At 47.4% G+C, this 25829-nt stretch overlaps 2 protein-coding genes across 3 annotated transcripts in view; both read right to left on the reverse strand.

Annotated features, from left to right (window-relative positions):
• Positions 1 to 172: 172 nt before the first annotated feature.
• PIP4K2C (phosphatidylinositol-5-phosphate 4-kinase type 2 gamma) lies at positions 173 to 14626 on the reverse strand. 2 transcript variants are annotated; one of them, XM_053554952.1, is made up of 11 exons: positions 14337 to 14626; positions 11166 to 11263; positions 9905 to 10001; positions 9274 to 9417; positions 3887 to 4033; positions 3698 to 3736; positions 2994 to 3107; positions 2362 to 2629; positions 2096 to 2199; positions 1808 to 1916; positions 173 to 1524 (listed from the first exon to the last, which is right to left on the reverse strand). In XM_053554952.1, the coding sequence occupies exons 1-10, from the start codon at positions 14508 to 14510 to the stop codon at positions 1836 to 1838; spliced, it is 1266 nt and encodes a 421-aa protein (XP_053410927.1). In that variant the 5' UTR covers positions 14511 to 14626; the 3' UTR covers positions 173 to 1524; positions 1808 to 1835. The 2 variants fall into 2 exon arrangements, with proteins under 2 accessions (XP_053410927.1, XP_053410926.1); XM_053554951.1 differs by having other exon boundaries at positions 173 to 1916.
• Positions 14627 to 18551: 3925 nt separating this feature from the next.
• Positions 18552 to 25829, reverse strand: part of KIF5A (kinesin family member 5A) — a 33902-nt gene continuing 26624 nt past the window's right edge. Inside the window, exons 24-29 of the mRNA XM_053554934.1 lie at positions 24413 to 24629; positions 24021 to 24174; positions 23006 to 23088; positions 22349 to 22376; positions 21791 to 21905; positions 18552 to 20834 (exon numbers count right to left, since the gene is read on the reverse strand). Of these exons, the coding sequence (XP_053410909.1) occupies positions 21827 to 21905; positions 22349 to 22376; positions 23006 to 23088; positions 24021 to 24174; positions 24413 to 24629 (561 nt within the window). The 3' untranslated portion in view covers positions 18552 to 20834; positions 21791 to 21826. The remainder of the gene's footprint in view (positions 20835 to 21790; positions 21906 to 22348; positions 22377 to 23005; positions 23089 to 24020; positions 24175 to 24412; positions 24630 to 25829) is intronic.

A 25829-nucleotide genomic window follows, 5' to 3' on the forward strand; every position in this document is an offset into this window, starting at 1 on the left:
CTATAGAGGAATTTGGATTGAATAATTTATTTCCTGTGATAGTAATGAAAGTAAATGCACAAGACTTTTTTTATTATTAATAAAACAAGAAAAACCGAAGCAACAAATAAAGACCATACTGCCAGGATACATCAGCCATGTGGTCAGAAAACCCATTTTCAAAGAACAACGGTTGCTGGTGTCAGAGTTTTATTGCATTCAGCAGGGGAAAGGCAAATGGTTGGAATGAAAGACCCATTGGGCCCCTGACAGAAAGGGACTCCAGCCCCTTACTGGGGACTCCTCTTGCTACCTTCTTTGGAGCTTAAGGTGAAGGGGAAATAGGGCTTCTCCCTTATGATCTCATGACTTTTTGCAAGTCTAATCAGTTCAGCCAGAAACAGAGCAAAGAAGGCTCTGCATCCCTGCAGGCCAGTTGCTGGTACCCATCTTTATGTTTTAAAAAAAAATGTGGAAGTCTTAAGGGGGATGGAGGATAGCAAGAATGGGTGCCTTAGCCCCAAAGGAGGCAGGGTGGAGGGGAGAACAATCCATCTCCGCTCATCAGGGTCTCCTACATTCTGAGAATATCATGCATCAACTCTACTATCTTTGGAGAGGGCTGGGTGATTGAGTTATGGCTCTGACTCCTCTCTGGGGGTGGAGAGTGAAGATGACAAAGAAGGCCATCTGTCCCAGAGATGGGAGACACAGTAACAGTATAAGACAGGACAGAAGAGAACACAATAATAACAAATCCAACTGGAAAAAGAGTTTAAGAAGGGATGGGGGAAGGAAGCGTGCGAGGCACACACATCCAGAAGTAGAGGAAGTTCCCACACTTGCAACGTCCATCCTCTTGAAATAACCAGAATTGATCCCAGTAAAGGTAGTCCTTTTTTTTTCTATATTCTCTTCTGCTGGGAATAAACCTTGGGAATGGCTAGGCAGGAACAAAGGAAACTTAGTATGGGAAATGAATCTTACACCCCCTGGCCCATCATCACAGCCTGCAGAACTGGCCACACCCCTACGGAAGGGTTCCAGCCCCAGGAGGGATGTGAGGTCCTGGTGACGAGAAGCAATAATCAAACACCTTCACCCAGGCTTGAATGCTTTTGGCCCTCTCTGGGCTCCTATGCCCAGGTAGGTGGGGGTGGAAATGGGGTGAAAGAAGAGATTAGTCAGTCCTTAAGAGAGATTCTCTCCAGTTCCCTGCATAATCAAAAAAGTCCTCTTAGGTCCCACCTCCACGAGGTGCCAGCCTACTGACCATTCTCCACCCCACCTCTGTATGTAAGATTGGCCATGTTTTATGATGTGTGTGCATGCCTGCACCTACATCCTTAGTGTCTTCAAAATCCTCCATCCCAGGGCCTACCAGGAGGGAGGCATGCCACAGTGAATTCTATAAAGTTTATCAGCAAAATTCAAACACTCTTAGTTCATTCTACACAGCAAAGTGCATCCGGAATAGTTGCTTGAATGAGGTTCATCTGTCCAGTCAGGTCCTGAAGATGGCAAACAACCCCCTTCCCCCAGCTCCTATTTTATAGAAACAAGAGAACATTTTACAAAGAGCAAGGCACTTGGGAGAGAGTCAACAATAACACTCTAATGAAGCAAGCAGGCTGGGGGCAGAGGGAAGAGGGAAGAAAAATGGACGAAGGGAAGAAAGGACAATGTATTTCTGAGGTCCAGAAATAGCCTACTCAACAAGATGGAGTTACTTGGATGGAAGGAGCGTGCAGCCTGATTTAGCAAAGGAAGAAGAGAAGTAGTGGCTAGAATATCCACAATTCCCTCAAGCCTCTGAGAACCCCACCACCTTGAACATCACAGAGTCATGCAGTCTCTTAGGCAAAGATGTTGGTAATAAAATCCAGGAACCGCTTAGCATACTGCTCAGGATGGACAGTAGAGATCTCTGCCCCAGCCTGTGAGAGGAGGTAGGGAACAATGAGTCAGGCCACCCTGCCACCCACCCCTATTCTCCACCCTCCAGTCCACCACAGACAATGTCCATCCTTTTGCCACCCACTGCTTTGGCACAAGAGGCTCTCTCTTCCCAAAGAATAGTTAAGACAGGAACGCACAGGCTTTGAGGAACTCTCACCCCATGCTTGACAGTTTTGGCTGCATGAGCTGCTTTCTTCTTGGCATCATACTGTGTCAGGATGTCAATGAGGCCCATGAAATACACTTCCTTCTGGGGGGCTCCTGGGGAGGGAGACCAGCAATGAAGAGCAGGCACAGTCCCAATTCCCTTTCCCCAGGAACCAGTTTTGTTTTAGCTAACCATCCATTCACCACCCTGGTTGGTCTGTGTCCCCCACGGACAGTCCTCCCCTTTCTACCCTTAAATTGTCCAGGATCTCTCACCCTCAGCACTCCGGATGGCGTAGACATCAATGAAGGACTCAAACTCTCCAGGGCCCAGGGGCCGATGGGAATGCATGTAGCCTCCGATACCCTCCGGGGAGGTGCCGTAGGAGCCCACCAGAGCAGGAGGTCCAGTCAGGCCACAGTCCCCATCCCCCTCTGACTCATCCTCCCGAATGGACCCCTCCTCCTCTGGTTCAGAGCCCCGAACGATGTCGTGGATGCCCAACAGAAGGCTGTAGTCCATGATCTTTAGCTGCACTAGAAACTGAGACCACTGACAAATCAGACACCCCAGATCTTCCTCCTCAATCCCAGGTACTACCCTTGTGCTCCCACCCTTGAATTTCTGGGGCCCTCCTGGGGAAAGGAAGTGTAAAAATTGAGGTTGTGGGTATACCACTGCCTAAATGTCCTGTTAACAGAATCATCCTGGTAGCTCATTCCAGCCACCCCCTCAAGGGGTAGCCACTAGGGTTTTTTATTTCTCATAACCAAACTCTCTACATGCAGAGGACTCAAAGAATGAAGGGAAGAATATGGTGCCCCCTTATTTTGAATGGAAGAGAAAACTACCCTGTGGGGAGCAACACAAGGAAACAAAGACATTTCCCAGAGCACCCAGTCATCACCTCCACATCTCTCTTTAGCTTCTCTAGAAATACTTTCTTCTCCTCTTCACCAATGTAAACTTTCTGGTTCTTGTTGAGAAAGTCCATATCCTTAAGGGTGGGCAATTCTTTAACCTGAGAACACATAAAAGGACGTCTTGGGCATCCATCGCTTCCCCAAGGTCTCAGAACCTTCCTTTTGACCAAGGCTCTATCTCCAACACTGTCCTCTAGGAGAGAACACCCTCACCTGACTCCACACTGTGACTCTTCCCCAGAGTCTGTTCTCACCTCTAAGGGCTTCCCTACTCAGTCACCACAGCTGTACCCCAAATCACATCTCACTACTTTCTGCTGATGGTTTTAAGTTAAGACCCTCCATACTGACTTTTCTTTCTTCTTCTTCTTAACCAAAAATAGCTGCTTGAATACAAGAGCCCAGAATGGGAGGTGGAGGGTAAACATTTTGCTTTTAAAGTCTGGCATTCTCACCCATCCCCAGACCTTCCACCGAGAATGACTCATGCCAGTGACAAAGCAGCAGTTACCACACTAAACCTTCCAGACAATCCCTTATCACTAGAAGTTTACAGCTCTCTCCTTTTCAGTGGTTTAAGAACAAATAGTGATCCCTATACCCATCCTATGAGAAAAATGCCCTCTTCATCCAGGAAAATCCCTTCGTCTGCTCTCCCCATGCCCCTGTCACCTTAAATCATGATTACCTTTTCCTTATCACTGGCTTCCCGGGACACTAAGGAACCCTGTGGAGAGACCCAAAGACCAAGTAAGCAGAGTGGCTAGAAGAACAGTCAAAAACTAGCTCCTAAGATGAGTATTTAAACTCACAGCCTTCTTTCTTTTAAAAGAAACCATCTAATGCCTCCCAGCCCCTTCTCAGACTATCTCCTTACCTTGAGGTCATACTTCCTGTGCACAGGAAGACGGTGGCTAAACATATTGCGCATCACAAGCATGTAGCTGTCTTCATTGTCCACACTGACTCGGTACATCCCCAGGAACTGGGGCAGAAGCGTGTTGCCATGGCACTTCACAATGTACTGGGTTGGGACAGGAGGAAGCAACGTGGAGAACCAGTGCAGAGATGGGAATTCGTACACTTTCACACTCTCATTCCAGGAGGGGAACAGGAAACTTCACCAGAGCTTACAAGAAGGTCAAGGTAGAAGCTTCCTAAAAATGTCTCTAATTATCCACAAAGTTTCTGAATCCCCATCTCCTCTGATTTCAACCATTTCTATAATGTCTATTTTACTTTATCTTTTTTTTTTTTTTTGAGACAGAGTCTCACTATGTCGCCCTTGGTAGAGTGCCATGGTGTCGCAGAAACCTCAAACTCTTGGGCTTAAACGATTCTCTTGCCTCAGCCTCCCTGGGACTACAAACAACCACCACAACACCCGCCTGTTTTTTTTTTGGTGTTGTTGTAGTTGTCATTGTTGTTCAGCAGGCCCGGGCTGGGTTCGAACCCGGCAGCCCCGGTGTATGTGGCCAGTGCCCTAACCACTGAACTATGGGCACCAAGCCTATTTTATTTTTTTGACAGAGTCTCACTTTGTTGCCCTTGGTAGAGTGCTGTGGCATCTAGCTCACAGCAACCTCAAACTCTTGAGGCTATTCTCCTGCCTCAGCCTCCCAAGTAGCTGGGACTAGAGGTGCCCACCACAAAATTTTTAGAGATGAGGTCTCACTCCAGCTCAGGCTGGTCTCAAACTCATGAGCTCAGGCAATCCACCAATCTCAGCCTCCCAAAGTGTTAGGATTACAGACGTGAGCCACCTCGCCTGACCAATGTGTCTTCATTTTAAAGGGCCTTCGCTCATTTCACCTTTATCATTCTTTGATATGAGGAAGGTAGGTATTATCATCCTTATTTTGACCTTATTTTATACGCAAATGGTCACAGAACCAGGATTAGAGCTTATATCTGCTTATTAATGAAATTATTTTATCTAGACCAGCATTTCTTGGTGGGCTAGATTCCCATAGTAAAAAAAAATCTGCATTATGGCTGATAATTTGGATTCTTGAAAAAATATCCTGCTTTTGAACCAGGCACAGCAGCACAAGACTATAGCTACTCCAGAAGCTGAGGTGGGAGGATCGCTTTATTGTAGAAGTTCAAGAACAGTCTAGGCAACACAGTAAGACCTCATCTCTTAAAAAAACCCAATTCTTGGCTGGACACAGTGGCTCACACCTGTAATCCTAGCACTTTGGGAAGCCAACATGGGAGGATCACTTCAAGTCAGGAGTTGAAGAGCAGCCTGAGCAACACAGCAAGAAATAAATAATAGCTGGACATGGTGGCACACACCTATAGTCTCAGCTACTCAGAGGCTGAGGCAAGAGGATCGCCTGAGCCCATAAGATTGAGGTTGCCATTAAGTTATGATCACACCACTGGACTCTAGCCTTGGCAAGAGAGCAAGACCCTGACCCAATAAAAAGAAATTATTTTCTCAATTCTTTTCTCTATGTGTTACTACTACCTCCTCTTCATAGCCAACCTTCTCAGAAGAGGAATCAGCAATCAATCCATTTCCTATCTCTCTTTCACACCTCATACCACTGAAATCAGATTTAAAACCTCATTTCTCCTCCGAAATCTCCTCTCAAACCGTGTTGCCAAATCTAATGGGTATTGTAGTCATTGTCACATTCCAACTGTGTGGCATTTAGTCCTACTGACCAGTTTCTCTCCTTATACCACCCTGATTCTCCGCTCTGTCCCCAAATCCCATATGGAATTCAACAGGGCACAAATCACCAAGTGTCCATTTACTCTTCCTCTCTTCTATGTGCTCTTTTCTTTATTTGCTCCTTAAGGTTCTGTCTGCAACCTTCTTTTCATTTCCTTCCACACACTTCCCTTCAGCAATTTTATTTGTAGTTGTGGTTTTAATGACCACTTATTTGTGTACAACCCTCAAATCTATCTTCCCAGTCTAATCCTCTTTCCTGAATTCCACACCCATACCCTAACTACTTACTAGTCATCCTTATCTGGATGAACTGCAGAAACCTCAAACTCAACATGTCCAAATCAGAACTTTCTTTTTTTTTTTGAGACAGAGTCCCACTGTACCGCCCTCGGTAGAGTGTCATGACGTCACACAGCTCACAGCAACCTCTAACTCCTGGGCTTAGGCGATTCTCCTGCCTCAGCCTCTGGAGCAGCTGGGACTACAGGCGCCCACCACAATGCCCGGCTATTTTTTGGTTGTAGTTTGGCCGGGGCTAGGTTGGAACCCGCCACCCTCGGCATATGGGGCCGGCGCCCTACTCACTGAGCCACAGGCGCCGCCCCAAATCAGAACTTTCTTCCTCCAAAAACCTATTCCTCTTTGTTTCCCAGTTCTTAGTGAATGTGCAGCCAGTTATCCCTCTAGGAATTTGGAGGTTACTGTGCTTCAACTCCCATACTTCTCTCAGAGGTTTTCCTTTCCATCCTCACTGCCATTGCTCTTCCAGGCCCTCATCATTTCTACCCTAGACTATTAAAATTACCTCCTAACTGGTAACCACGTGGCATCTAACAATGCCACGACACTCTACCAGGGCAACAGTTTGAGACTCTGTCTTGTTTTTTTTTTTTCTTTTTTAATTTTCTTTTTTTTCCCTTTTCTTCCTTTAGCATATTCACACTCCTAATACTCCCCTCTTCAATCTAGTCTCTAACATGCTGTTACAGGAATGTTTCTAAATAACATGTATCATTCCCCTGCAAACAACCTTCAAGATAAAGCCCTAACTTCTTTGTATAGCTTATAAGCCTTTTCACAATCTGGCTCCTACCTAAATATTTTCCACAATACCATCTCCCAGCCACACTGAATTTCTTGCAGCTTCCTAACACCAAACTCTCTTATGGTTCTGTGCCTGTATGAGTGCTGTTTTCCTTTGCCTAGAATGCTCTCTTCCACCTTGTCCAATGATTAACCCCTGCTAGTGCTTCAAGAACCAGCTCTTGGGTGGCGTCTGTAGCTCAGTGGGTAGGGTGCCGGCCACATGCACCAAGGCTGATGGGTTAGAATCCAGCCTGGGGGCTTGGTGCCCGTAGCTCAGTGAGTAGGGTGCCAGCCACATCCATTGAAGGTGGCAGGTTCAAGACCAGCCTGTGTCTGCTAAACAACAATGACAACTGCAACTGAAAAATGGCTGGGCATCGTGGCAGGTGCCTGTGGTCCCAGCTACTCAGGAGACTGAGGTAAGAGAATCACTTGAGCCCAAGAGTTTGAGGTTGCTGTGAGCTGGGATGCCATGGCACTCTACCCAGGGGGACAGCTTAAGACTCTGTCTCAAAAAAAAAGAAAGAACCAACTCCTACGATATCTCTTCATTAAAAACTCTTGAAGATTCCCATGCACACCTTCTTCCCTAGGTGAGTCAGAAGCTCTTCTCTGCATTCTCACAACATTCTGTGCATACCTCTACTATCACACACATCTTCCTGTGTGCTAACACTGGTTTACTGGTCTCTGCCATTAGACCAATAGTTCCTTAAGGGCCACATCTGAATTATTTCCCTTTGTCTGCTACCTAACATAGGGCCCAGTAATACACAAAAGAGATATTCAACATTTGTAGCATAAACCAAAGACTCCTTTTAGAGTCTTTCATTCACTCCTTACTTATTAATTTTTTTTTTTTTTTTTTTTTTTTTGAGACAGAGCCTCACTATGTCGCCCTCAATAGAATGCCAGGGCCTCACAGCTCACAGCAACCTCAAACTTTTGGGCTTAAGCAATTCTCTTGCCTCAGCCTCCCAAGTAGCTGGGACTACAGGCACCACCGTAACGCCTGGCTACTCATAGATTTTGGTGAAAAAAATTTTTTTAGGAGAAAGACATCCAGGAAGAGCATGTCTAATCATCAAAACACTCTATAGGCTGGGTGCGGTGGCTCACGCCTATAATCTTAGCACTCTGTGAGGCCGAGGCAGGTGGATTGCTTGAGCTCAGGAGTTTGAGACCAGCCTGAGCAAAAAGTGAGACCCTGTCTCTACTAAAAATAGAAAAACTGAGGCAAGAGGATCACTTGAGCCCAAACTGGAGGTTGCTGTGAGCTACAATGCCACAACACCCTACTCAGGGCAACAGCTTGAGAGACTGTCTTTTTTTTTTTTTTGCAGGTTTTGGCCGGGGCCAGGTTTAAACCCACCACCTCCGGTATATGGGGCCTACTTCTGAGCCACAGGCACTGCCCTGTTTTATTATTATTTTTCTTTTTTTAAAAATTTTCTTCCTTTAGCAATTCTCTTGCCCTTAGCCTCCCAAGTAGCTGGGACTACAGGTGCCCACCACAACACCTGGCTTTTTTTTTTTTTTTGGTACAGACAGGGTCTTACTCTGGCTCACTCCAGCTCAGGCTGGTCTCGAACCTCTGAGCTCAGGCAATCCACCCACCTTGCCCTCCCAGAGTGCTAGGATTACAGGTGTTAGCCACCACACCCAGCCAAAAAAAAAAAAAAATTCTTTTCTTCTTTTTTTTCTGAGAGAGAGTCTCACTATGTCGCCCTTTGTAGAGTGCCGTGGCATCAAAGCTCACAGCAACCTTCAACTCTTGGGCTTAAGCCATTCTCTTGCCTCAGCCTCCAGAGTAGCTGGGACTACAGGTGCCCACCACAATGCCTAGCTATTCTTTTGTTGCAGTTGTCACTACTGTTTTAGCTGGCCAGGGACGGGTTCAAACCCACCACCCTTGGTATATGCGGCCAGCGCCCTACCCACTGAGACACAGGTGCCGCCTGCCCCCATTCCCTCCCACCCCCCACAAATTCTATAAATTCTATATTCCTAGTTAGTCTGATCAGACAGAATAGCTTCCCTAATCCCATCTAGGGCTCGAGGTGATTGTGAATTCTTCCATCCAATTTATCCCAACTGTACTCTTATCTAGGTTTTCTCTCTAAACTATGTTTACTCTTGATAGTGTATTTGATGTGAACATTTCACCTAATTCTGACTTTATAGTCTACATTTTGCTGCTATGGGCCTTATTTGTATCAATCCATAGTGGTTTTTAGATTGTAAATACTAAACGGGAAGGAACACATCTAAATTCTTCTGTTAAGTCAAACACAAACAGGTTTTGGGCCTTAAGAGGCCCTTTTAATGAAATCCCTAGTTTTCAAAAACAGATTTTAAGTGTTTTTGAGGGAGAAAAATGGTTTGTAGAGAGAAAAAGGGATAGGAAGTCTCAACACATGCTCTGGCAGCAGCTGAGCTATGTGTGAGGAGGGAGGGGAGGGAAAAATGGGACTGGAGAGGGGGCTGACCTGGTGGTAGTTGGAGAGGTTGCTATGCATGTCAGCAATGTCCTCACTGGATACTTCTTTGATGACCAGAGTCCGATCATAGGAGATAAGGAAACGACCGTCACTGCCTTCACTTTCATTTGGGGGGCTTCGGGTAAGGGACACCTGGGGATACAAAATAGGCCAGAGGCTCTTTTCTGTTTCCTTTATATGGAGATACAAGTCATAGGATAATAGTCAACCAGGGCGGCGCCTGTGGCTCAAAGGGGTAGGGCGCCGGCCCCATATGCCGGAGGTGGCGGGTTCAAACCCAGCCCTGGCCAAAAACTGCAAAAAAAAAAAGAATAGGATGATAGTCAACCAAATACTTCTGAAAGTGGATGAAACCCTGGAGTAAGAGATTAAGCAGAGCTTCCTAATCAGGTGTCCATATATGGACTTAATGAAATTGAATGCAAAATTCTTAAGGTATCTACACTTTTCCCCAAGGACATGGTTTATAGATTTCATTAGATTTTTGAAGATGCCTGTGACTACAAAAAGATAAAGAATCATATTTGCTAAGGCTCTCATTTCTCCAAATATGACTGTTCCAACGGCTCCCCACTTGCCAGGGAGAAAAGACTATGCTCACCCCTTAATGGACTCTCACCAAGTAATCCTGGTCATCAATGCCAAATCGATCACGGAGGTTCCTGAAGACCTGAGGACAATACTCTTTGAACTTGAAATGACTGGGCAGATTTTCCCTGAAATTTGAGTTTTTAAGGTAAGAAAATAAAGTAACAGTATTATTTTTGACAGTCTGTACTTTCATGCATACTATATGTTACCTCACTTGATTCCCATAAAATCCTATAAAGTTGTTTAAAAGTGTATTATTCCTGGCCGGGCGTAGTGGCTCATGCCTGTAATCCTAGCACTCTGGGAGACCGAGGCAGGTGGATTGCTTGAACTCACAGGTTCGAGACCAGCCAGAGCAAAAGCGAGAACCCGTCTCTACTAAAAATAGAAAAAATGAGGCAAGAGGATCACTTGAGCCCAAGAGTTGGAGGTTGCTGTGAGCTATGATGCCATAGCACTCTACCCAGGGCAATAACTTGAGACTCCGTCTCAAAAAAAAAAAAAAAAAAAGTATATTATTCCCATTTTATAAAAAGAGAGACTGTGGGGCGGCGCCTATGGCTCAGTGAGTAGGGCGCCGGCCCCATATGCCGAGGGTGGTGGGTTCAAACCCAGCCCCGGCCAAACTGCAACAGAAAAATAGCCGGGCGTTGTGGCGGGCGCCTGTAGTCCCAGCTGCTCGGGAGGCTGAGGCAAGAGAATCGCGTAAGCCCAAGAGTTAGAGGTTGCTGTAAGCCGTGTGACGCCTCGGCACTCTACCTGGGGGTGGTACAGTGAGACTCTGTCTCTACAAAAAAAAAAAAAAAAAAAAGAGAGACTGTGTCTCAGAGTGGTTGAGAGACCTGCCTAAGTTAGGCTGGTGAGTCGTATAAGTACAGCCAGGCTCTACTACATTCAAACAGTAGCATTTCCCACATTTCAAGCAAGTCAGAGACATCCCAAAGTCACTAATAGGTACCACTGTTTTGAATGGGCATCTTCTGATACTGGAAGGGCTCAGAGGACTCAAATATTTCCTTCCTAAAATTAATACCATCTGAATGTATTTACACTATGGAACTGCCAAGCTAGAGGAGAGATAATATATATATAAACGTATAAAGAATACTAGAAATTATTTTAATGGTTTCTTTGCATGAAACTAATTTCTGCATTGGGAAGGATGTTAAACCATACAACTGGTAAACTGCCTTCTAAATCTAAGACCTTCAACTCATTGAATCTTTTAAAATTATTTATTACTCTTATCTAGGAAGGTTAACATGAGAAGGGCAAGGATCCCCGCTTACCTGTGGAAAAGGTGATTGTTGACCTTGATCTTGGAGCTGGCCTTAAAGTCATCTGGCAGCAGCATCACTGGGGGAGGTACCTGGCTGAGCTCATTGATCTGATAAGCCAAACATGAACAGAAAGGCAGCAAGTAAGGATGTGGAAAGCTACTCAGACACTGTGTCAAGGCAGATGTCAGGAAAAGGCAACTCAAACTTCTTCCTTTAAAAACACTGCATATGCTTGACAGGAGTAGGAGAATGTGTCTAACCCCTTCTGCTGCCCAAGAAGGACTGCAGTAAGCAATCCTCACACACAGCCCTTCACACTCCCACTCCTGTGGAACTTCATGTGAACAACAGTTATCTTATATTAGGCAAACCCTGTAAGCAGCTCAGGAATATTTTTAAAGCTGTGAGAAACTCTAGAAAAGAAAAATACCCTTTGCAACTCAAGACAGTTACATGCGCCATTTAAAAAGTAAAAGCTTTTTTTTGAGGCACAGTCTCACTGTTGCCCTCTGTAGAGTACGTGGCATCACGGCTCACAGCAACCTCAAACTCTTGGGCTCAAGCGATTCTCTTGCTTCAGCCTCCCAAGTAGCTGGAACTACAGGCACCCACCACAACGCCTGTCTATCTTTTGATTGCACTTGTCACTGTTGTTCAGCAGGCTCAAGCCGGACTCGAACCTGCCACACTCGATGTATATGGCTGGTGCCCTACTCACTGAGCTATGGGTGCCACCAAGATAAAAGCATTTTTAAAGCACACAAAAGAGTGAATGGGACTTGTGTAGGGTCAAGAAGAATGAAATGTCCACGTCCTGTAAAAGATACCTCTCTACAAACAGGACTAGTCCCCTCCAGGCCACTCTAACCCAGTTCTTTACCTGCCCAGGTGCAAGGTAGAAGAGCAGATTTCAGATAAGAGCTCGTTAGGATCTATTCCCTAAAGTCAAACCAATCTACAGCCTGAGGACACATGCATCATATGCTTTCCAGGGCCCCCAGGATCTACAGTCTGCTAACTTGAGGGTAGGAAGGGAGCTGGGGTACTTAGAAAACCTGAGATGGCTTTCTCCTTGGTGTTGCCACAATACCTTTCCTGTGCCTTTGTTAGTGTGTGGCCATAGCTCTGATCACTAGTTAAGGTTAAGTTCCCCACCTTGATTGTGAGCTCTTAAAGAGCAAGGGCCCTGGGCGGCGCCTGTGGTTCAAAGGAATAGGGCACCGGCCCCATATACTGGAGGTGGTGAGTTCAAACCCAGCCCCGGCCAAAAACTGAAAAAAAAAAAAAAACAGCAAGGGCCCTTGGGCGGCGGTGGGTTTGAACCCGGCTCAGGCCAGCTAAACAGCAATGACAACTACAACAAAAAAATAGCCGTGTGTTGTGGTGGGCACCTGTAATCCCAGCTACGTGGGAGGCTGAGGCAAAAGAATTGCTTAAGCCCAAGAGTTTGAAGTTGCTGTGAGCTGGACACTACAGCACTCTACAGAGGGTGACACAGTGAGATTGTTTAAAAAAAAAAAAAAGAACAAGGGCCCAGTCTAGCCATCTGCATCCCTCAGGTGCCTAGCTAGCACAAAGTTTGGTACACAGTGATCCTGATTCATTTGTTAACTGAATAAATGAATGCCTACTTGATCATTTGACAAAGGTTATGAACTGCAGTCTAACCTGAATCCCACACACTGCAGTGCAAGCAATTCCTCCCATTCTCAGCAGAAAAGGAGGACAGAACATATTCCTACAGGGGAAAAAAAGCCACTTGAGATTCCCAGCCTAAAATTCTGCTATAGCTCTTTCTGCCCCCTCCTTGCCACCTACTAAACAGGCTGAATCATCACTAAGACATATGCTCAAGGAATTTCTCCATTCCAGACACTATGAAGTAAATGTGTGTTGGCTGAGGGTGGGTGTTGGGGCTAAAGTGTATATATATACATATGTATCTAGGGAAGCTGAGGCAGGTCTTACAGGTAATCCCCCCAATCCTTACAAAGAGAAAACCTCCTTGTTAAGCTTCCCTCCGGGATGAATGAGTTACCCAGGAGATACATCTAAGAGGCTGCCCTACGTCCATCAACCTTCCCCATACCAAGTCCTTAGACCGGATTCTCACTGATAAGACATTACCACCCAGAGAGTCATAAATGCCAAAGAGAGCCAAATGACCCCAAAGAAAATTCTTAACCACAAATTAAGAATGTGATCAAAAATTGTATTCTTACGACCTTCCACCTCCACAAACCTGCCATGACTATAACCAATCAACCAAAGTTGATTTCTAAAATATTCCATCACATACAAGATCACTGCATCCCTCCCACTCCAGATCTGAGGAAAGGGGGCAATGGCTGTGCTTACTTCATCCAAGGTAGCCTCAGGAAAGGAGATGTACCCTCCACAACCCCCCTCCTGACTACCAAGCCAAACCCTCTACAGCAGTGTCCTGTTTCTAACCATAATGTCCCCAGGACCAAAGCTCCTCAGCCTTCTTTTTGGTCAAAGATGACTCCCACTTACACCAAACACTATCACTGCAGCCAGCAATGGGGGTGCAGTTAGGACCAAAGGCCTATAGACATAAGTCCTGAGGGCAACCTCTAGGCTCAGGCCGGGGGAGCTTCTCTGAAATGGTGTACCTTTGAATGGAAAAGGAAGTGACAAGCAGGATTAAAAGGTCCAGGAAACCTGAAGCTTCCCCAAGACAACGCCAAGGTTCCAAAGCCAAGGAGCTGGGCTGGAAACACTGGTGGAAAGGAAAATGAACGATCCCCTTCACCCAGTTACTCCCCTTCATCTACCCTCCACAACTCCCACACCACACACACACCCTCACTACCACCAACTCCAAAGAGCCCTAATGTCCTGGAGCCAGGTCCTGGCCAGTCTCCGCAAGACGGAGTCTAGGAACAGGGAGCAGGATTTCAGGTGGGGAAGAAAGTGGTACTACAGTGGAGGAGTAAAGGGCGGAGAGGAGACATCAGTCTAGAGCAGAAGGGCCGGGAGTGGGGTGGCTACAACACCGAGGGGTTGGCAGACAGGGACCAAGACAGCCCGAAGGGTGGGGGGAGCGCTGCGGGCTGGGGGAAGTGGCAGCGCTAGGGGCTCCGGTAGCTGGAGCCCGGAAACAGGGACGCCCTGAGGGTTTCCGGACAGCAGTGGGGGTCTAGGGCAGGTTCTCACCGAGTGGGCTACGCCCCACAGGAACACGCCCATCAGCGGGTCGGCCGCCCGGAACACCTTCACCTTTTGCTGCACGAAATGCTTCTTCTTGGTTTTGGAAGCGAAGCCGAAACCCGGGCCAGGGCCCGCTGTCGCCGCCGGTACGGTGGCCGGTGGGACCGAGGAGGACGCCATAGTCTCCCGCGCACTCGACCGAGTGGAAGCGGGAGCCGGCTGCGATCCGGGCGCTCGACCCCGGAAGCGGTGCTCACCTGCGCGGCCGTCACGTGACCGGAGGCTGGCCAGCAGGCGCGCGAGCGGGGCGGGGCGAGTCTGGTTCCGCCCCCGACGCCGGCCACCCTCCCACCTAACGCCTGCGCGGGGAGGTGGGTTCACCTGGCTCAGACCGCGAGCAGCTTGTCTGCTCTCGTCAGCTGGGCGACCGAGGTGTTGCTGGGCCTGCCCGATCCATTCTCAGGTCGGATTTCTTTGCTGCAAAATCGCCACCTTCGGGTTTTGTCCGCTTTGTAACTAGTAACCTCCAGCCTGAGGCTAATAGAAAAGCATTTCTTTACCCAGAAGGGGTTGAGGAAGGGTGGGCATTAGAAATCCAAAATTCTTACCAGTGCCCCCCAAAATCTTTAAATTTGTTCATTCGTGTATTAATTGACCACTTAACTTACACCAGGCACTGTTCTAGAGCCTGAATCTTCTCCTTTCCTTGAATCAGGGAATAAGACAGTTAACTGCCCTCAAGGAGTTCGGAGTCTAGCGGGCAAGTGTCAACTGGCAAGGCTTAAGGTTAGAAGAGATCCCTAAAACTGGTTTACTCTATTAGATGTACTTTTTTTATTTTTATTTTTTTTAAGACAGAGTGTCACTATGTCGCCCTGGGTAGAGTGCAGTGGCGTCACAGCTCACAGCAACCTCAAACTTTTGGGCTTAAGCCATTCTCTTGCCTCAGCCTCCCAGGTAGCTGGGACCACAGGCACCCGCCACAACGCCTGACTATTTTTTGGTTGTAGTTGTCATTGTTGTTTGGCAGGCCCGGGCTGGTTTCGAACCCGCCATGTGACTGGTGCCCTAGCTGCTGAGCTACAGGCAGCGAGCCTAGATGTCCTTTTAGAAAGACTACGCACGCATCTTCCTGGCGGTTGGCTGGAGTATTGCAAGAATTCAGGCACAGATAATGAACTAAAGTTGGGAAGCCACACCATTCTCCTTTTCTTTCTTTTTCTTTCTTCTTCTTTTTTTTTTGCAGTTTCTGGCCGGGGCTGGGTTTGAACCCACCACCTCTGGCATATGGGGCTGGCGCACTACTCCTTTGAGCCACAGGCGCCACCCCGCACACCATTCTCCTTTTGTCCACAGCCCCCCATCTTCTCTTTCACTCCCTGCTCTCTGTTGTCTTTTTTCGCCTCTTCCCCTCCTTCCCTTTCTCTAATATAAAACAAACTTATACTTTTATACCCTAGTCTTGACCAAGAACAGTGTTTCTCAACCTTTTTAATCTCACAGCACACTTGAACCTACAGTTAAATTTCAGCACACATAAATTATGTTGATCAAAAAAGAAGAGTAAAATAAAAGCAGTAATTGTTGGGTTGGAAAGATGGGATGACATCTGAAGATATATTAATACCTTGGTGTCAACCAGGCATGGTGGTTCATGCCTCTAATGCTAACACTCTGGGAGACTTAGGCGGTGGATCACCTGAGCTCTGGAGTTCAAGACCAGCCTGGGCAAAAAGGATGACCCATGTCTGCTAAAAATAGAAAAACTAACCAGCTATTGTGGAGGACAACTGAGGCAAGGGAATCACTTGAGCCCAAAAGTTTGAGGTTGCTGTGAGTTGTGATGCCATAGTACTCTGCGAAGGGGGACAAGTAAGACTTTGTCTCAAAGGAAAAAAAAAGGATGGTGGAAGAAGACTCAGAAGGGTGACCAGAGAAGTATAAGGAGCCAGGATAGCAGAGTCACAGAAGCTAAGGGAAATTGAGTTTCCAGAAGGAAGGAGGGGAGAGCAGTGTCCTACGTCATGGAGAGGTGAAGCAAGACAAGGACCAAAAAACGTCCCTTGTATCTGGTAACTAGTGCCATTTTAAAAAGCAGTTTGAGCAGAATAAGAACCAGATCAAGGTGGGCTGAAGAATGAATGAGAGATGAGAAAGTGGGTATGGGAAGCTTGGGACTGTTTCAGGACATTTGGCTATAAAAAGACAAGTAAGATAGGGAGTCACAAAGAAACACACGATAAAGGGAGGGACACTTATGGAAGAGTGACCTTACAAGGAAAAATCACTGAGACAAGGCATGAGCAAAGAGGCGAACCCTCAAGTCCTCATCGCTTGTAGTTATTATATATTTGGGGGTTCTGTGTAAGTATCTCAAGAACCAAGTATCTACAATGGCTTCACCTTAGCCCAGAGAAAGTAAACTGATCACTATTCAGAAGGGAAAAGATATGCACAAATACAGGTATGTGTGTAGGTGGAGGAAGGACAAAGAACTTCACAGTTCATTTGCCTTGATTTTGTCTTTGATACAGATGAGGGTGGGAAGGGATCCAGAGGAGTGATCCTTAGGCCATTTGCTCTGGGGGGTAGGAGAGGACACTGAGCAAGGACCCACAGGACTACTGAGCAGCACTGAAGGTCCAGGTAAGTCTATAGGCACCTTGTGTTTAGTTGCCCCAGTTTTTTGATTGTGCAGTTTTCTCCATCTCAGAAGCTTTGAGGTATGAGCACAGAAGGTAGGTGGGGTATGCTCTAAAATAGGGGTTGGAAGGATGATTGTGGTAGATGACCTGGAGGCAAGAGAATCAAGCTATTGCCAAGACAGAAATGGTGACACACTGGGGAGGGAAGGAATTGATGCTGGGACTGAAGTGATGGGCTGGGTAAAAAATTACGAGAACAAGATATAATCCTTTATTAAAAATTACAAACAATGTAGGGCGGTGCCTATGGCTCAGTATATAGGGCGCCAGCCCCATGTACCAAGTGTGGGGGGTTCAAACCCGGCCCCGGCCAAACTGCAACAACAAAATAGCCGGGCATTTTATGGCGGGCACCTGTAGTCCCAGCTACCTGGGAGGCTGAGGCAGGAGAATCACCTAAGCCCAGAACAGAAGTTGGAGGTTGCTGTGAGCTGTGGTGATGCCACGGCACTCTACCAAGGGCGATAAAGTGAGACTCTGTCTCTACAAAAAGAAAAAATTACAAGCAATGTCAATAACCACCAGCAAAGGAATGGCTGAAAGGCCGGGCGCAGTGGTTCACACCTGTAACCCCACTCTGGGAGGCCAAGGTGGGCAGATCGCCTGAGCTCACAGATTCGAGACCAGCCTGAGCCAGGGTAAGACCTCGTCTCTAAAAATGGCCGGTGTTGTGTCAGGCACCTATAGTCCCAGCTACTCGGGAGGCTGAGGCAAGAGAATCACTTGAGCCCGAGAGTCTCAGGTTGCTGTGAGCTATGACGCCATAGCACTCTACCCAGGGCGACAGCTTGAGACTTTGTCTTTTTTTAATGAGGTCAATCCACGTATATTCACATAAAAAAGATCTCCAGGATATATTGTCAAGAAGGGACAAAACCAACCCTGCATGTATAGAAAAACATCTATGGGTGGTGGCTCACGCCTGTCATCCTGGCACTCTGGGAGGCTGAGCCTGGTGGATCACTTCAGCTCACAAGATTGAGACTAGCCTGAGCTAGAGCGAGACCCCTCATCTCTAAAAATAGCTGGGTGTTGTGGCAGGTGCCTGTAAGCTGAGTCAAAAGAATTGCTTGAGCCCTAGAGTCTGAGGTGGCTATGAGCTATCACGCACGGCACTGTACTGAGGGTGACAAAGTAAGACTTTATCTCAAAAAAGAAAAGAAAAGAAAAAAAAACATCTGGGACCTTATGTGGTGGCTCACACCTGTAATCCTAGCACTCTAGGAAGCCAAGGCAGGTGGATTGCTTGAGCTCAGGAGTTCAAGACCAGCCTGAGCCAGAGTGAGACCCTGTCTCTGCTAAAAATGAAAAACTGAAGCAAGAGGATCACTTAAGCCCAAGAGTTTGAGGTTGCTGTGAGCTACAATACCACTGCACTCTACTGAGGTTGAAAAAGTGAGACTCTGTCTTAAAAAAAAGAAATATCTGGAAGGACATACACATTGTCCAATGCCATTACTTGTAAGGAACAGAGTGAGGCTGGGGAGGGATAAAGAAGATTTCCAACAACAGAGAATCATCATTGAATTTATTTTATTTTAAAGGCATCTATGTACACCAAATAAATACACACTGGGGTTTGTGCAGTTTGGTTTGTCTTCCACACTGGCATGCAACATTTTGGCAGATGTGAGTGGGCAGGCCAGGTGCCCCTTGTGGTGCCCCTGGCTCTCTGGAAGTGTTGTGGTAAAAGTGGGGAGCAGGAAGAGGATGAGGAGGGGTGTGTTTTTTACTTGTGTAAGTCAGTTATATTTGCCTTATATCTTGCTACAGAGAAGGCCGCTCCCTTGGTGTCACCTCTCTCACCTGTCCTACACTTTCGCATTTTCTTGTGTCTTTAAATCACTCCGTGGAAAAACTACATAAAACCCCCTTGCAGGCGCCCTTCTGGCAGATATCAGCCTAAGTCTGCAGGCCCACAAGTACCTTCATTGCTCTCCAAATGGGCCTGGAGACATCATGGCCCATCCACCCCACCCTTTCCCTCTTCTCTGAGTTGCAGGTTTAGTGCAGAGGAGGCAGATTGGACCCCTTCCTCAGAATGATGGTTTTCAAACTATTCCATAGAATCCTTAGGGTCCCTTAGGACTGTTTAAGGGCTCCTCAACACTGAAGCTATTTCTACCAAAAAGAAAAAAGAAAATGCAAACCACCCACATCTCCATTACTTTTATTTTTTATATCAGGGTTCTATGTAAGATTTGTTTTGAAAAATGGTTGAAAATCACCAGTTTGGATTTATTTCACACCCCTCTGGTATTTTTTTTTTCCCCTGCCTTTCTCCTTAATTGCTAAGAGGGGCCCAACACATAAAGGGGACTGGACCTCCTTCCCTTGAAGGACCCTATTCACCAGCTGGCCCTCCCACTGAGCTCTCTTTCCTGCCTTAGAAGAGGCTGGGTGATGGGTTGCCCTGCTGCTGGAGGGTCCTGATCTTCCATTCGAGATAATATTAGATATCAAGATATCAGATTTTTTTTTTTTTTTTAGCTTGGACTAGTTACCTCCATTCATACAGTTACCTAGAAAACCACCTTAGCACCATGTGGAAGGAAAGAGTCATCTGAAACTAAAGCAATAGTCTTCTCAACTATGGAGGAGGACAAAGGGCTGAGAATGGCTAGGGAAAGAGCCCTCCAGGTTGATCCCTTGGGCTCCCCCACCCCTAGAGCTTCTGCCCTGCCCCTTTCTTAAAAGTGCACTTAATACTACATGGGGACATTAGAGAAGGAACTCTTCATGGGGGAAAATAATTGTATATTGGGAGAAAAATATCAGGCTCCCGCTTGAAAGGAAGGCAACTAGAGATTTTGTCAATGAACTAGAAGCCCCAACCCTAAATGGAGGAACATGTAGCCCAATATGGGACAGAGGAAGGAATCTAGCTCATTGCTTCAACCTGAGGGCACTGTGACAAAATATACTTTGGAACTCTCCAGCCTGTCAACTCCCAAACCTCCCAAATCAATCACTTTTGATTACACTTGCCTCTATCACCATGGACAGATGAGCAGCCATTGAAAGACTGTTGGCAGAGGCCCACCTCAATTTTTCAAAACATTTTAAATCAACTCTGGGTTCTGGTCATAAGCTCTAGGGTAAAGAATATCAAAAGGAGCTTTAAAGAGAAAGACAAATGGTCCCTTGACCAAGCCATGTTCTCATGGGAAAACAGGAAAAGGGAGGCAATAGGTAGACTTTGTAGGCCAGAGGTAAATACCTAGAATCCCTGTATTCAGGTGAGAGGTGTATGCAGAAAAGTATATGTCTAATTTAGCAGCCCTTCCATCTTACTGTCCCCGTGCTATGTGTGAAACAGGAGGGAGGAAGAGTCTATTTCTCTGCCTTTTGAAGCTAAGACATTCTTCCACTTAAGGCTTTGTGTGTGTGTGTGTGTGTGTGCACGCGTGCGCGCCCGCGCAGGAACACAGCCCTCCAGCTCCTGTTTTTTCTTTTGTCATCTCTGTGACCTCTATGCAGTGACTAACACCACTCAGTGTGAGAAACGAATATATAAGAGAGAAAGAAACATTCACCCTCCTCCCTATTGCTCCAAATAAGGAGGGTAACCTATGCCTAGAACTTGCTAAATACATCATCAGATACTTATAGTAAGACAGAGGGAAGAGAAATATAGCAGCAGCTTTTGATATATAGTTACAGAGTACAAAGAGATACAGAGTAAGGAAGAGAAGACATCGAACGTAGTACAGTCCAACAGGGGCTGGGGAGGGAGTTAGTATCAGAGACCACAGGTTTGCAGCATGCTGAAAGAAGAGGCCTCAGGCCCTCATAGAAACTGGGAAAGAAGGAGAAAAAGCCTGTGAGAAGCCAGTTTGCAGCTCAGTCTCTGAACAGGAACAGGGGCCATCTGCATATGCTTACAGTCCTGTTCCTTTAATACCACCAAGCAGACCCCACAAGCCTGGTCCTCTACCCAATCCTTCCCTAGCTCCTCTTTGGCATTCCATTTCTCTGCTCAGGCTTTTACGCCTGGCCTCCTCTCTTGGGAAACCCAGCCATGTTCTCTTGTTTCTAGTTCTCCAAGGATTCAAAGTGGACAATAAAACAGGATCCCAACACCCAGTTCTGGGCCCTAAAGCAACCCTGGTTAACAGCCTGGTGACACACAAGAACCAAGAAGGTTCCTGTACTGCTAGAGGAGAGGACCTGGGGACAGAGGATGAAGCAAAATGGGAGAGGAGTGCTGACACTTCAGCTAAAGGGACAAAAAGACTTCATGGGCATTCCCTAAAGCTTACTGGTAGCATATACACATATGAGAAGGATAGGACACAGGTGCAGGAGTAAATCAACATTGCCATTACTGGAGATGTCTTAGTTCAGAAAAATAGATATCCATCCAAAACTACTTGAGGGTGGAGGTGGAGGGAGGGTTGAGAGGGTCTCCAGGGTTCTAACACCCACAGTCTGTGACCTGAGCAGGGCTCTAGATCTACAGCGGCCTTGCTCACCTCCTCGGGCGTGTGGCAGTGGCCCCTAGTGGCAGAAAGGCAGTACTGCTGTAGCTGCTGTAGCCCCAGGGAAAGCATAAGGGGGCAAGGGAGAGGTCAGTGACCAGATCTCATGAGCAGCCCAGAATTAGCCCTCAGCAGGGGAAAGCATGAATTGAGGGGTAACTATATAGCAAAAGCTTTGAGAGGTTAAAAAAAAAAAAAGGATGGGAACCAAAGAGGTTGTGGGCAGAGAAAAGAGGCAACCTGAGGCTAGTCTAATGAGGCAGCCTGAAGTTACCTGAAAGTGCAGGTACGTAGCAGTTGGTGTGGGACATTAGCTGGCTGCTGTCTCTTGGTGGAGAGGGAAAACCTTGGCCTGGTCCTCAGCCTCATAGCCGCATGGCAGATCACTCCTGGAGAAAGAGACACCCCCCCCCAGAATCAGCACCTTATAAATGAAAGTATTCCTGCCATGGTCACTTTTTCCTGACAGCATTCCTATGACGTAATGAAGGGCAAGGACTACTTGTGTTACAGGCATATAGGGAGACGTAAGGCCAGAGGGATGTAAGTGACTTGCCCAAGGTCACAAAATTCCCAAAGGTAGGAGAGAAACCTGGGTCATCAGATGTCTGTTATATGTTCCCTGGGACCCAATAATTGGAGTGAGGAGAAGCCACAGATGGGACTGGAGGAGGGGACGGTGGCACTCAGGCGAGAGATGACTGGATCTGGAGAACACACTGATGGCAAGAACAACTCTCACTTCCTCCTCCCCCCTCTGAAGGTGCCAGGGACATTAGTTATTTCTTCTGGTCCCACCTGGAGAATCCAAGGGTAGTGGGAACTGGTTTACCTATTGTCATTGATGTCTGTGGCATTTCCTGAAGAGAGAGCCATGGAGAATACAGATTGGAGGAAGAAAAAAGGACACTGGGCATTAGAAACAGTCTCCCTAAACCCCCTCCCATCCCAATCCCTTAGAGAAAATGGTAAGCTGTAGAATACTGTCCTCCTCTACCCCCAAGCTACATTATTATGTGAGAAAAAGCCTCCCTCATCCCTCACTAAGGAGGATGGCGCCTGTGGCTCAGTGGGTAGAGCGCCGGCCCCAAATTCTTCACTATCTTTCCCAGGCTGTCTTGAACTGCTGAACTCAAGCTATCCTCCCACCTCGGCCTCCCACAGTACTAGGATTATAGGCATAAGCCAAAGTACAGGCCTCTCTCTTTTCTTTCTTATTTAAGAGACAGGATCTTGTTATGTTACCCGTTGGTGTCATCATAGCTCACTGTAGCCTCCAACTCCTGGGCTCAAGCAATCCTCCGGCCTCAGCTTCCTGAGTAGCTGGGATTACAGGTGTGTACCACTGTGTCAGGCTATGTATCTTTTTATGTGAAGCCTTGGCACACAAGAAAGTTTCAGTTGTTTATTATAAAGTAGGGTCACTCTTCTTATGCCTCAGCTTGCCCTGGGGATCCCAAAGACTTGATTACCCATCTTTTTCACTCACCATTGTCCATGTTGGCCTTCTGGTAGGAAGCCAAGGGGCCTCCAGAAGATGTGGCTCCACTGCTGGCACAGGAGTTAGAAAAGCTGATGGAGCAGAGGAGAGAGATGCAGCTGCTGGCACCCGCCCTACTGAGGCCCACGGACCCACACTACCCTCAGTAATGGCCCATATGCCCTTTCCCACTCCCGCATAGCAGAGGACAACAAATAAAGCTACAGGTTGGGAGGGCAGATGCTGCCTTCTAATCGCAGGCATGAAGCTGGGAAAGGGAGAGAAATGAAGCTACTTAAGAAAATAATTGGGTGGCGCCTGTGGCTCAGTGGGTAGAGCACCAGCCCCATATACCAAGGGTGGCAGGTTCAAACCCAGCCCCAGCCAAACTGCAACCCAAAAATAGCCAGGCATTGTGGCAGGCGCCTGTAGTCCCAGCTACTCAGGAGACTGAGGCAAGAGAATCGCCTAAGCCCAGGAGTTGGAGGTTGCTGTGAACTGTGTGATGCCACAGCACTCTACCAAGGGCGATAAAGTGACATTCTGTCTCTACCAAAAAAAATAATAAAAATAATTATGGGGCAGCACCTGTGGCTCAGTGAGCAGGGTGCTGGCCCCATATACTGAGGGTGGCAGGTTCAAACACGGCCCCGGCCAAACTGCAACAAAAAATAGCCGGGCATTGTGGCGGGTGCCTGTGGTCCCAGCTACTCAGGAGGCTGAGGCAAGAGAATCGCCTAAGCCCAAGAGCTGGAGGTTGCTGTAAGCTGTGACACCACGGCACTCTACCAAGGGTGACAAAGTGAGACTCTTATCTCTAAACAACAACAAAAAAAGAGGACAGTGACTGTGGTTCTAAGGAGTAGGGCGCCAGCCCCATATACTGGAGGTAGTGGGTTCAAACCCGGCCCTGGCCAAAAACTGCAAAAAAAAAAAAAAGAAAATAATTAAGCCTCGACCAATAATTGACCCAACCCTATGCCTTCTAGGGCCCAGCAAGCTGACAATGTCTGTGGTCACTCACTACATGTCTGAGGTGGAACTAGGTGTGGGCTGCAGGTACAAATTCTGGTAGTTCTGGAAGAGGCTGTTGGTGTAACTGATGCACTCAGGACTCCGGGTGCCGTAAGGGTTGGTGGGTGAAGATGCCGGATAGTGGCCAGGACGGACAGGTTTGGCTGTGATAAGGAAATGAAAGAACCATGAGGAAGCTGTTACCCTACGATGCCTTGCTCCCTGAGGCCATTCAGCTGGAGTTGAACTGAGTTGCCTATAAGATAATTTAGTCACTTTTTAACTTTTTTACAGTGGGGAGGTGAGGCTGGGTAAAAAGCAATAATCTAGTTGCTTGGTACTTGGGAACTTGCTGAATTTGCTCCAAGAGGGAGTCCCACCTGCCCACCGACATGTACTCACCAATCTGGGCAGTGTGGCCCCGCTTGCCCGAGCCCTTGTAGCGGACGGCCTCCTTGATGCGATCCACCTCCTGCTGGTACCGCCGCTTGTCCTTCATGGCACCCTCCTTGGCCTCCTTCAGTGCACCCTCCAGGGCCTTAACTCTCTCAGCCGTAGCCCTAAGTCGTTTTTCCAATTTAGGAAGCTCACAACGCAGATCTGCATTGTCACGTACCAGCTGCAGGGTGAGCCGGGGAACAAGCCGAAAGAAAGAAAGGCAAGGGACCAAGACGGTCACCCAGTGGAGTATGAGAGAAAGGAGTGAGGAGAGAGAATAAAGAAAAATCAAGAGTCAGAGAAGACTGGGGCCATGTTATTCCTCGAAAGGCCTCATTCCCTTTACGTAATGTGCGTTCTGTCCACTTCTTTCCTTCTCCCTGAATGAAAAGCGGTCAGGCATGAAAAAAGTTAATATAATTGTTTCCAAGCAGCAAAACCTGCTGTCTCCACGGAAGCCCATTACCCTTGTGCCAGCATCCTGTCCCAGTCTCCATCTGGCCTAGATACTCCATCCCCTGTATCTCCCAGCTTGTGCCACACCAACAGCCCTAGGGTAACCTTGGGGATGAGGTAACCCTTCCCCAGAGGGGACACTGTGGGCATGCACAGGGCCGGGCACAGGGCACATAGCACTGTGGAGGGTGCACGGCCTGGAGAAAGAGCGCCGCCAGGTGCTAGAACTCAGGGAGCCCTCACATACACACATAGATACACAGGGCCCCACAGGAAGGAAAGAAAATGTTTGAGGTCTCAAAAATCAGTGCTCATTACCTTCATATTTCAATTAAGTTAGAGGATGGTAGCAACCACCTTACACCCAGAAAAGACTTCCTGATCATTTGGGTTGCCTGCAAGGACTGGGGACAGCACAGATTGCAAAGGGAGCAAGGCCTCAAAAAAAAAAAACAGCTGGTAAACAGGTACGCCTCCCTGCCTGCCATGTCTGGCTAAGGTCTGACCAGGGAACACGGGCTAGGTGTGGCAAGGGGCAGAGCTGACCCCTCCCCGGCAGCTTTCCTTTGGCTGATTTATAGATGACAAGCAATGTTTTGTTGTGACAGGGGCTTAGCTTAGTTGGTAACAAGGCTCAAGGCCTGTGGCTCAAGCGGCTGAGGCACCAGCCACATACACCTGAGCTGGCAGGTTCAAATCCAGCCCTGGCCCACCAAAGAACAATGATGGCTGCAACCAAAAAAAATAGCTGGGTGTTGTGGTGGACACCTGTGGTCCCAGCTACTTGGGAGGCAGAGGGAGAAGACTGGCTTGAGCCCAGGAGTTGGAGGTTGCTGTGATCTGTGATGTCACAGCACTCTATCCAGGGTGACAGCTTGAGGCTCTGTCTCAAAAATAAATAAATAAAAGATTCTGTTAACTGAGA

This window comes from Nycticebus coucang, chromosome 12 (assembly GCF_027406575.1).
Source record: "Nycticebus coucang isolate mNycCou1 chromosome 12, mNycCou1.pri, whole genome shotgun sequence".
Classification (NCBI taxonomy): Eukaryota; Metazoa; Chordata; class Mammalia; order Primates; family Lorisidae; genus Nycticebus; species Nycticebus coucang.

Excerpts from the sequence above, each read along its gene's own strand:
- PIP4K2C (XM_053554952.1), bottom strand. The coding sequence starts at position 14,510 with ATGGCGTCCTCCTCGGTCCCACCGGCCACCGTACCGGCGGCGACAGCG. Across the intron at positions 11,264-14,336 it reads TGTGGGGCGTAGCCCACTCG|ATCAATGAGCTCAGCCAGGT; the intron begins GTGAGAACCTGC and ends TTGGCTTATCAG. Across the intron at positions 3,737-3,886 it reads ACAGGAAGTATGACCTCAAG|GGTTCCTTAGTGTCCCGGGA; the intron begins GTAAGGAGATAG and ends GTCTCTCCACAG.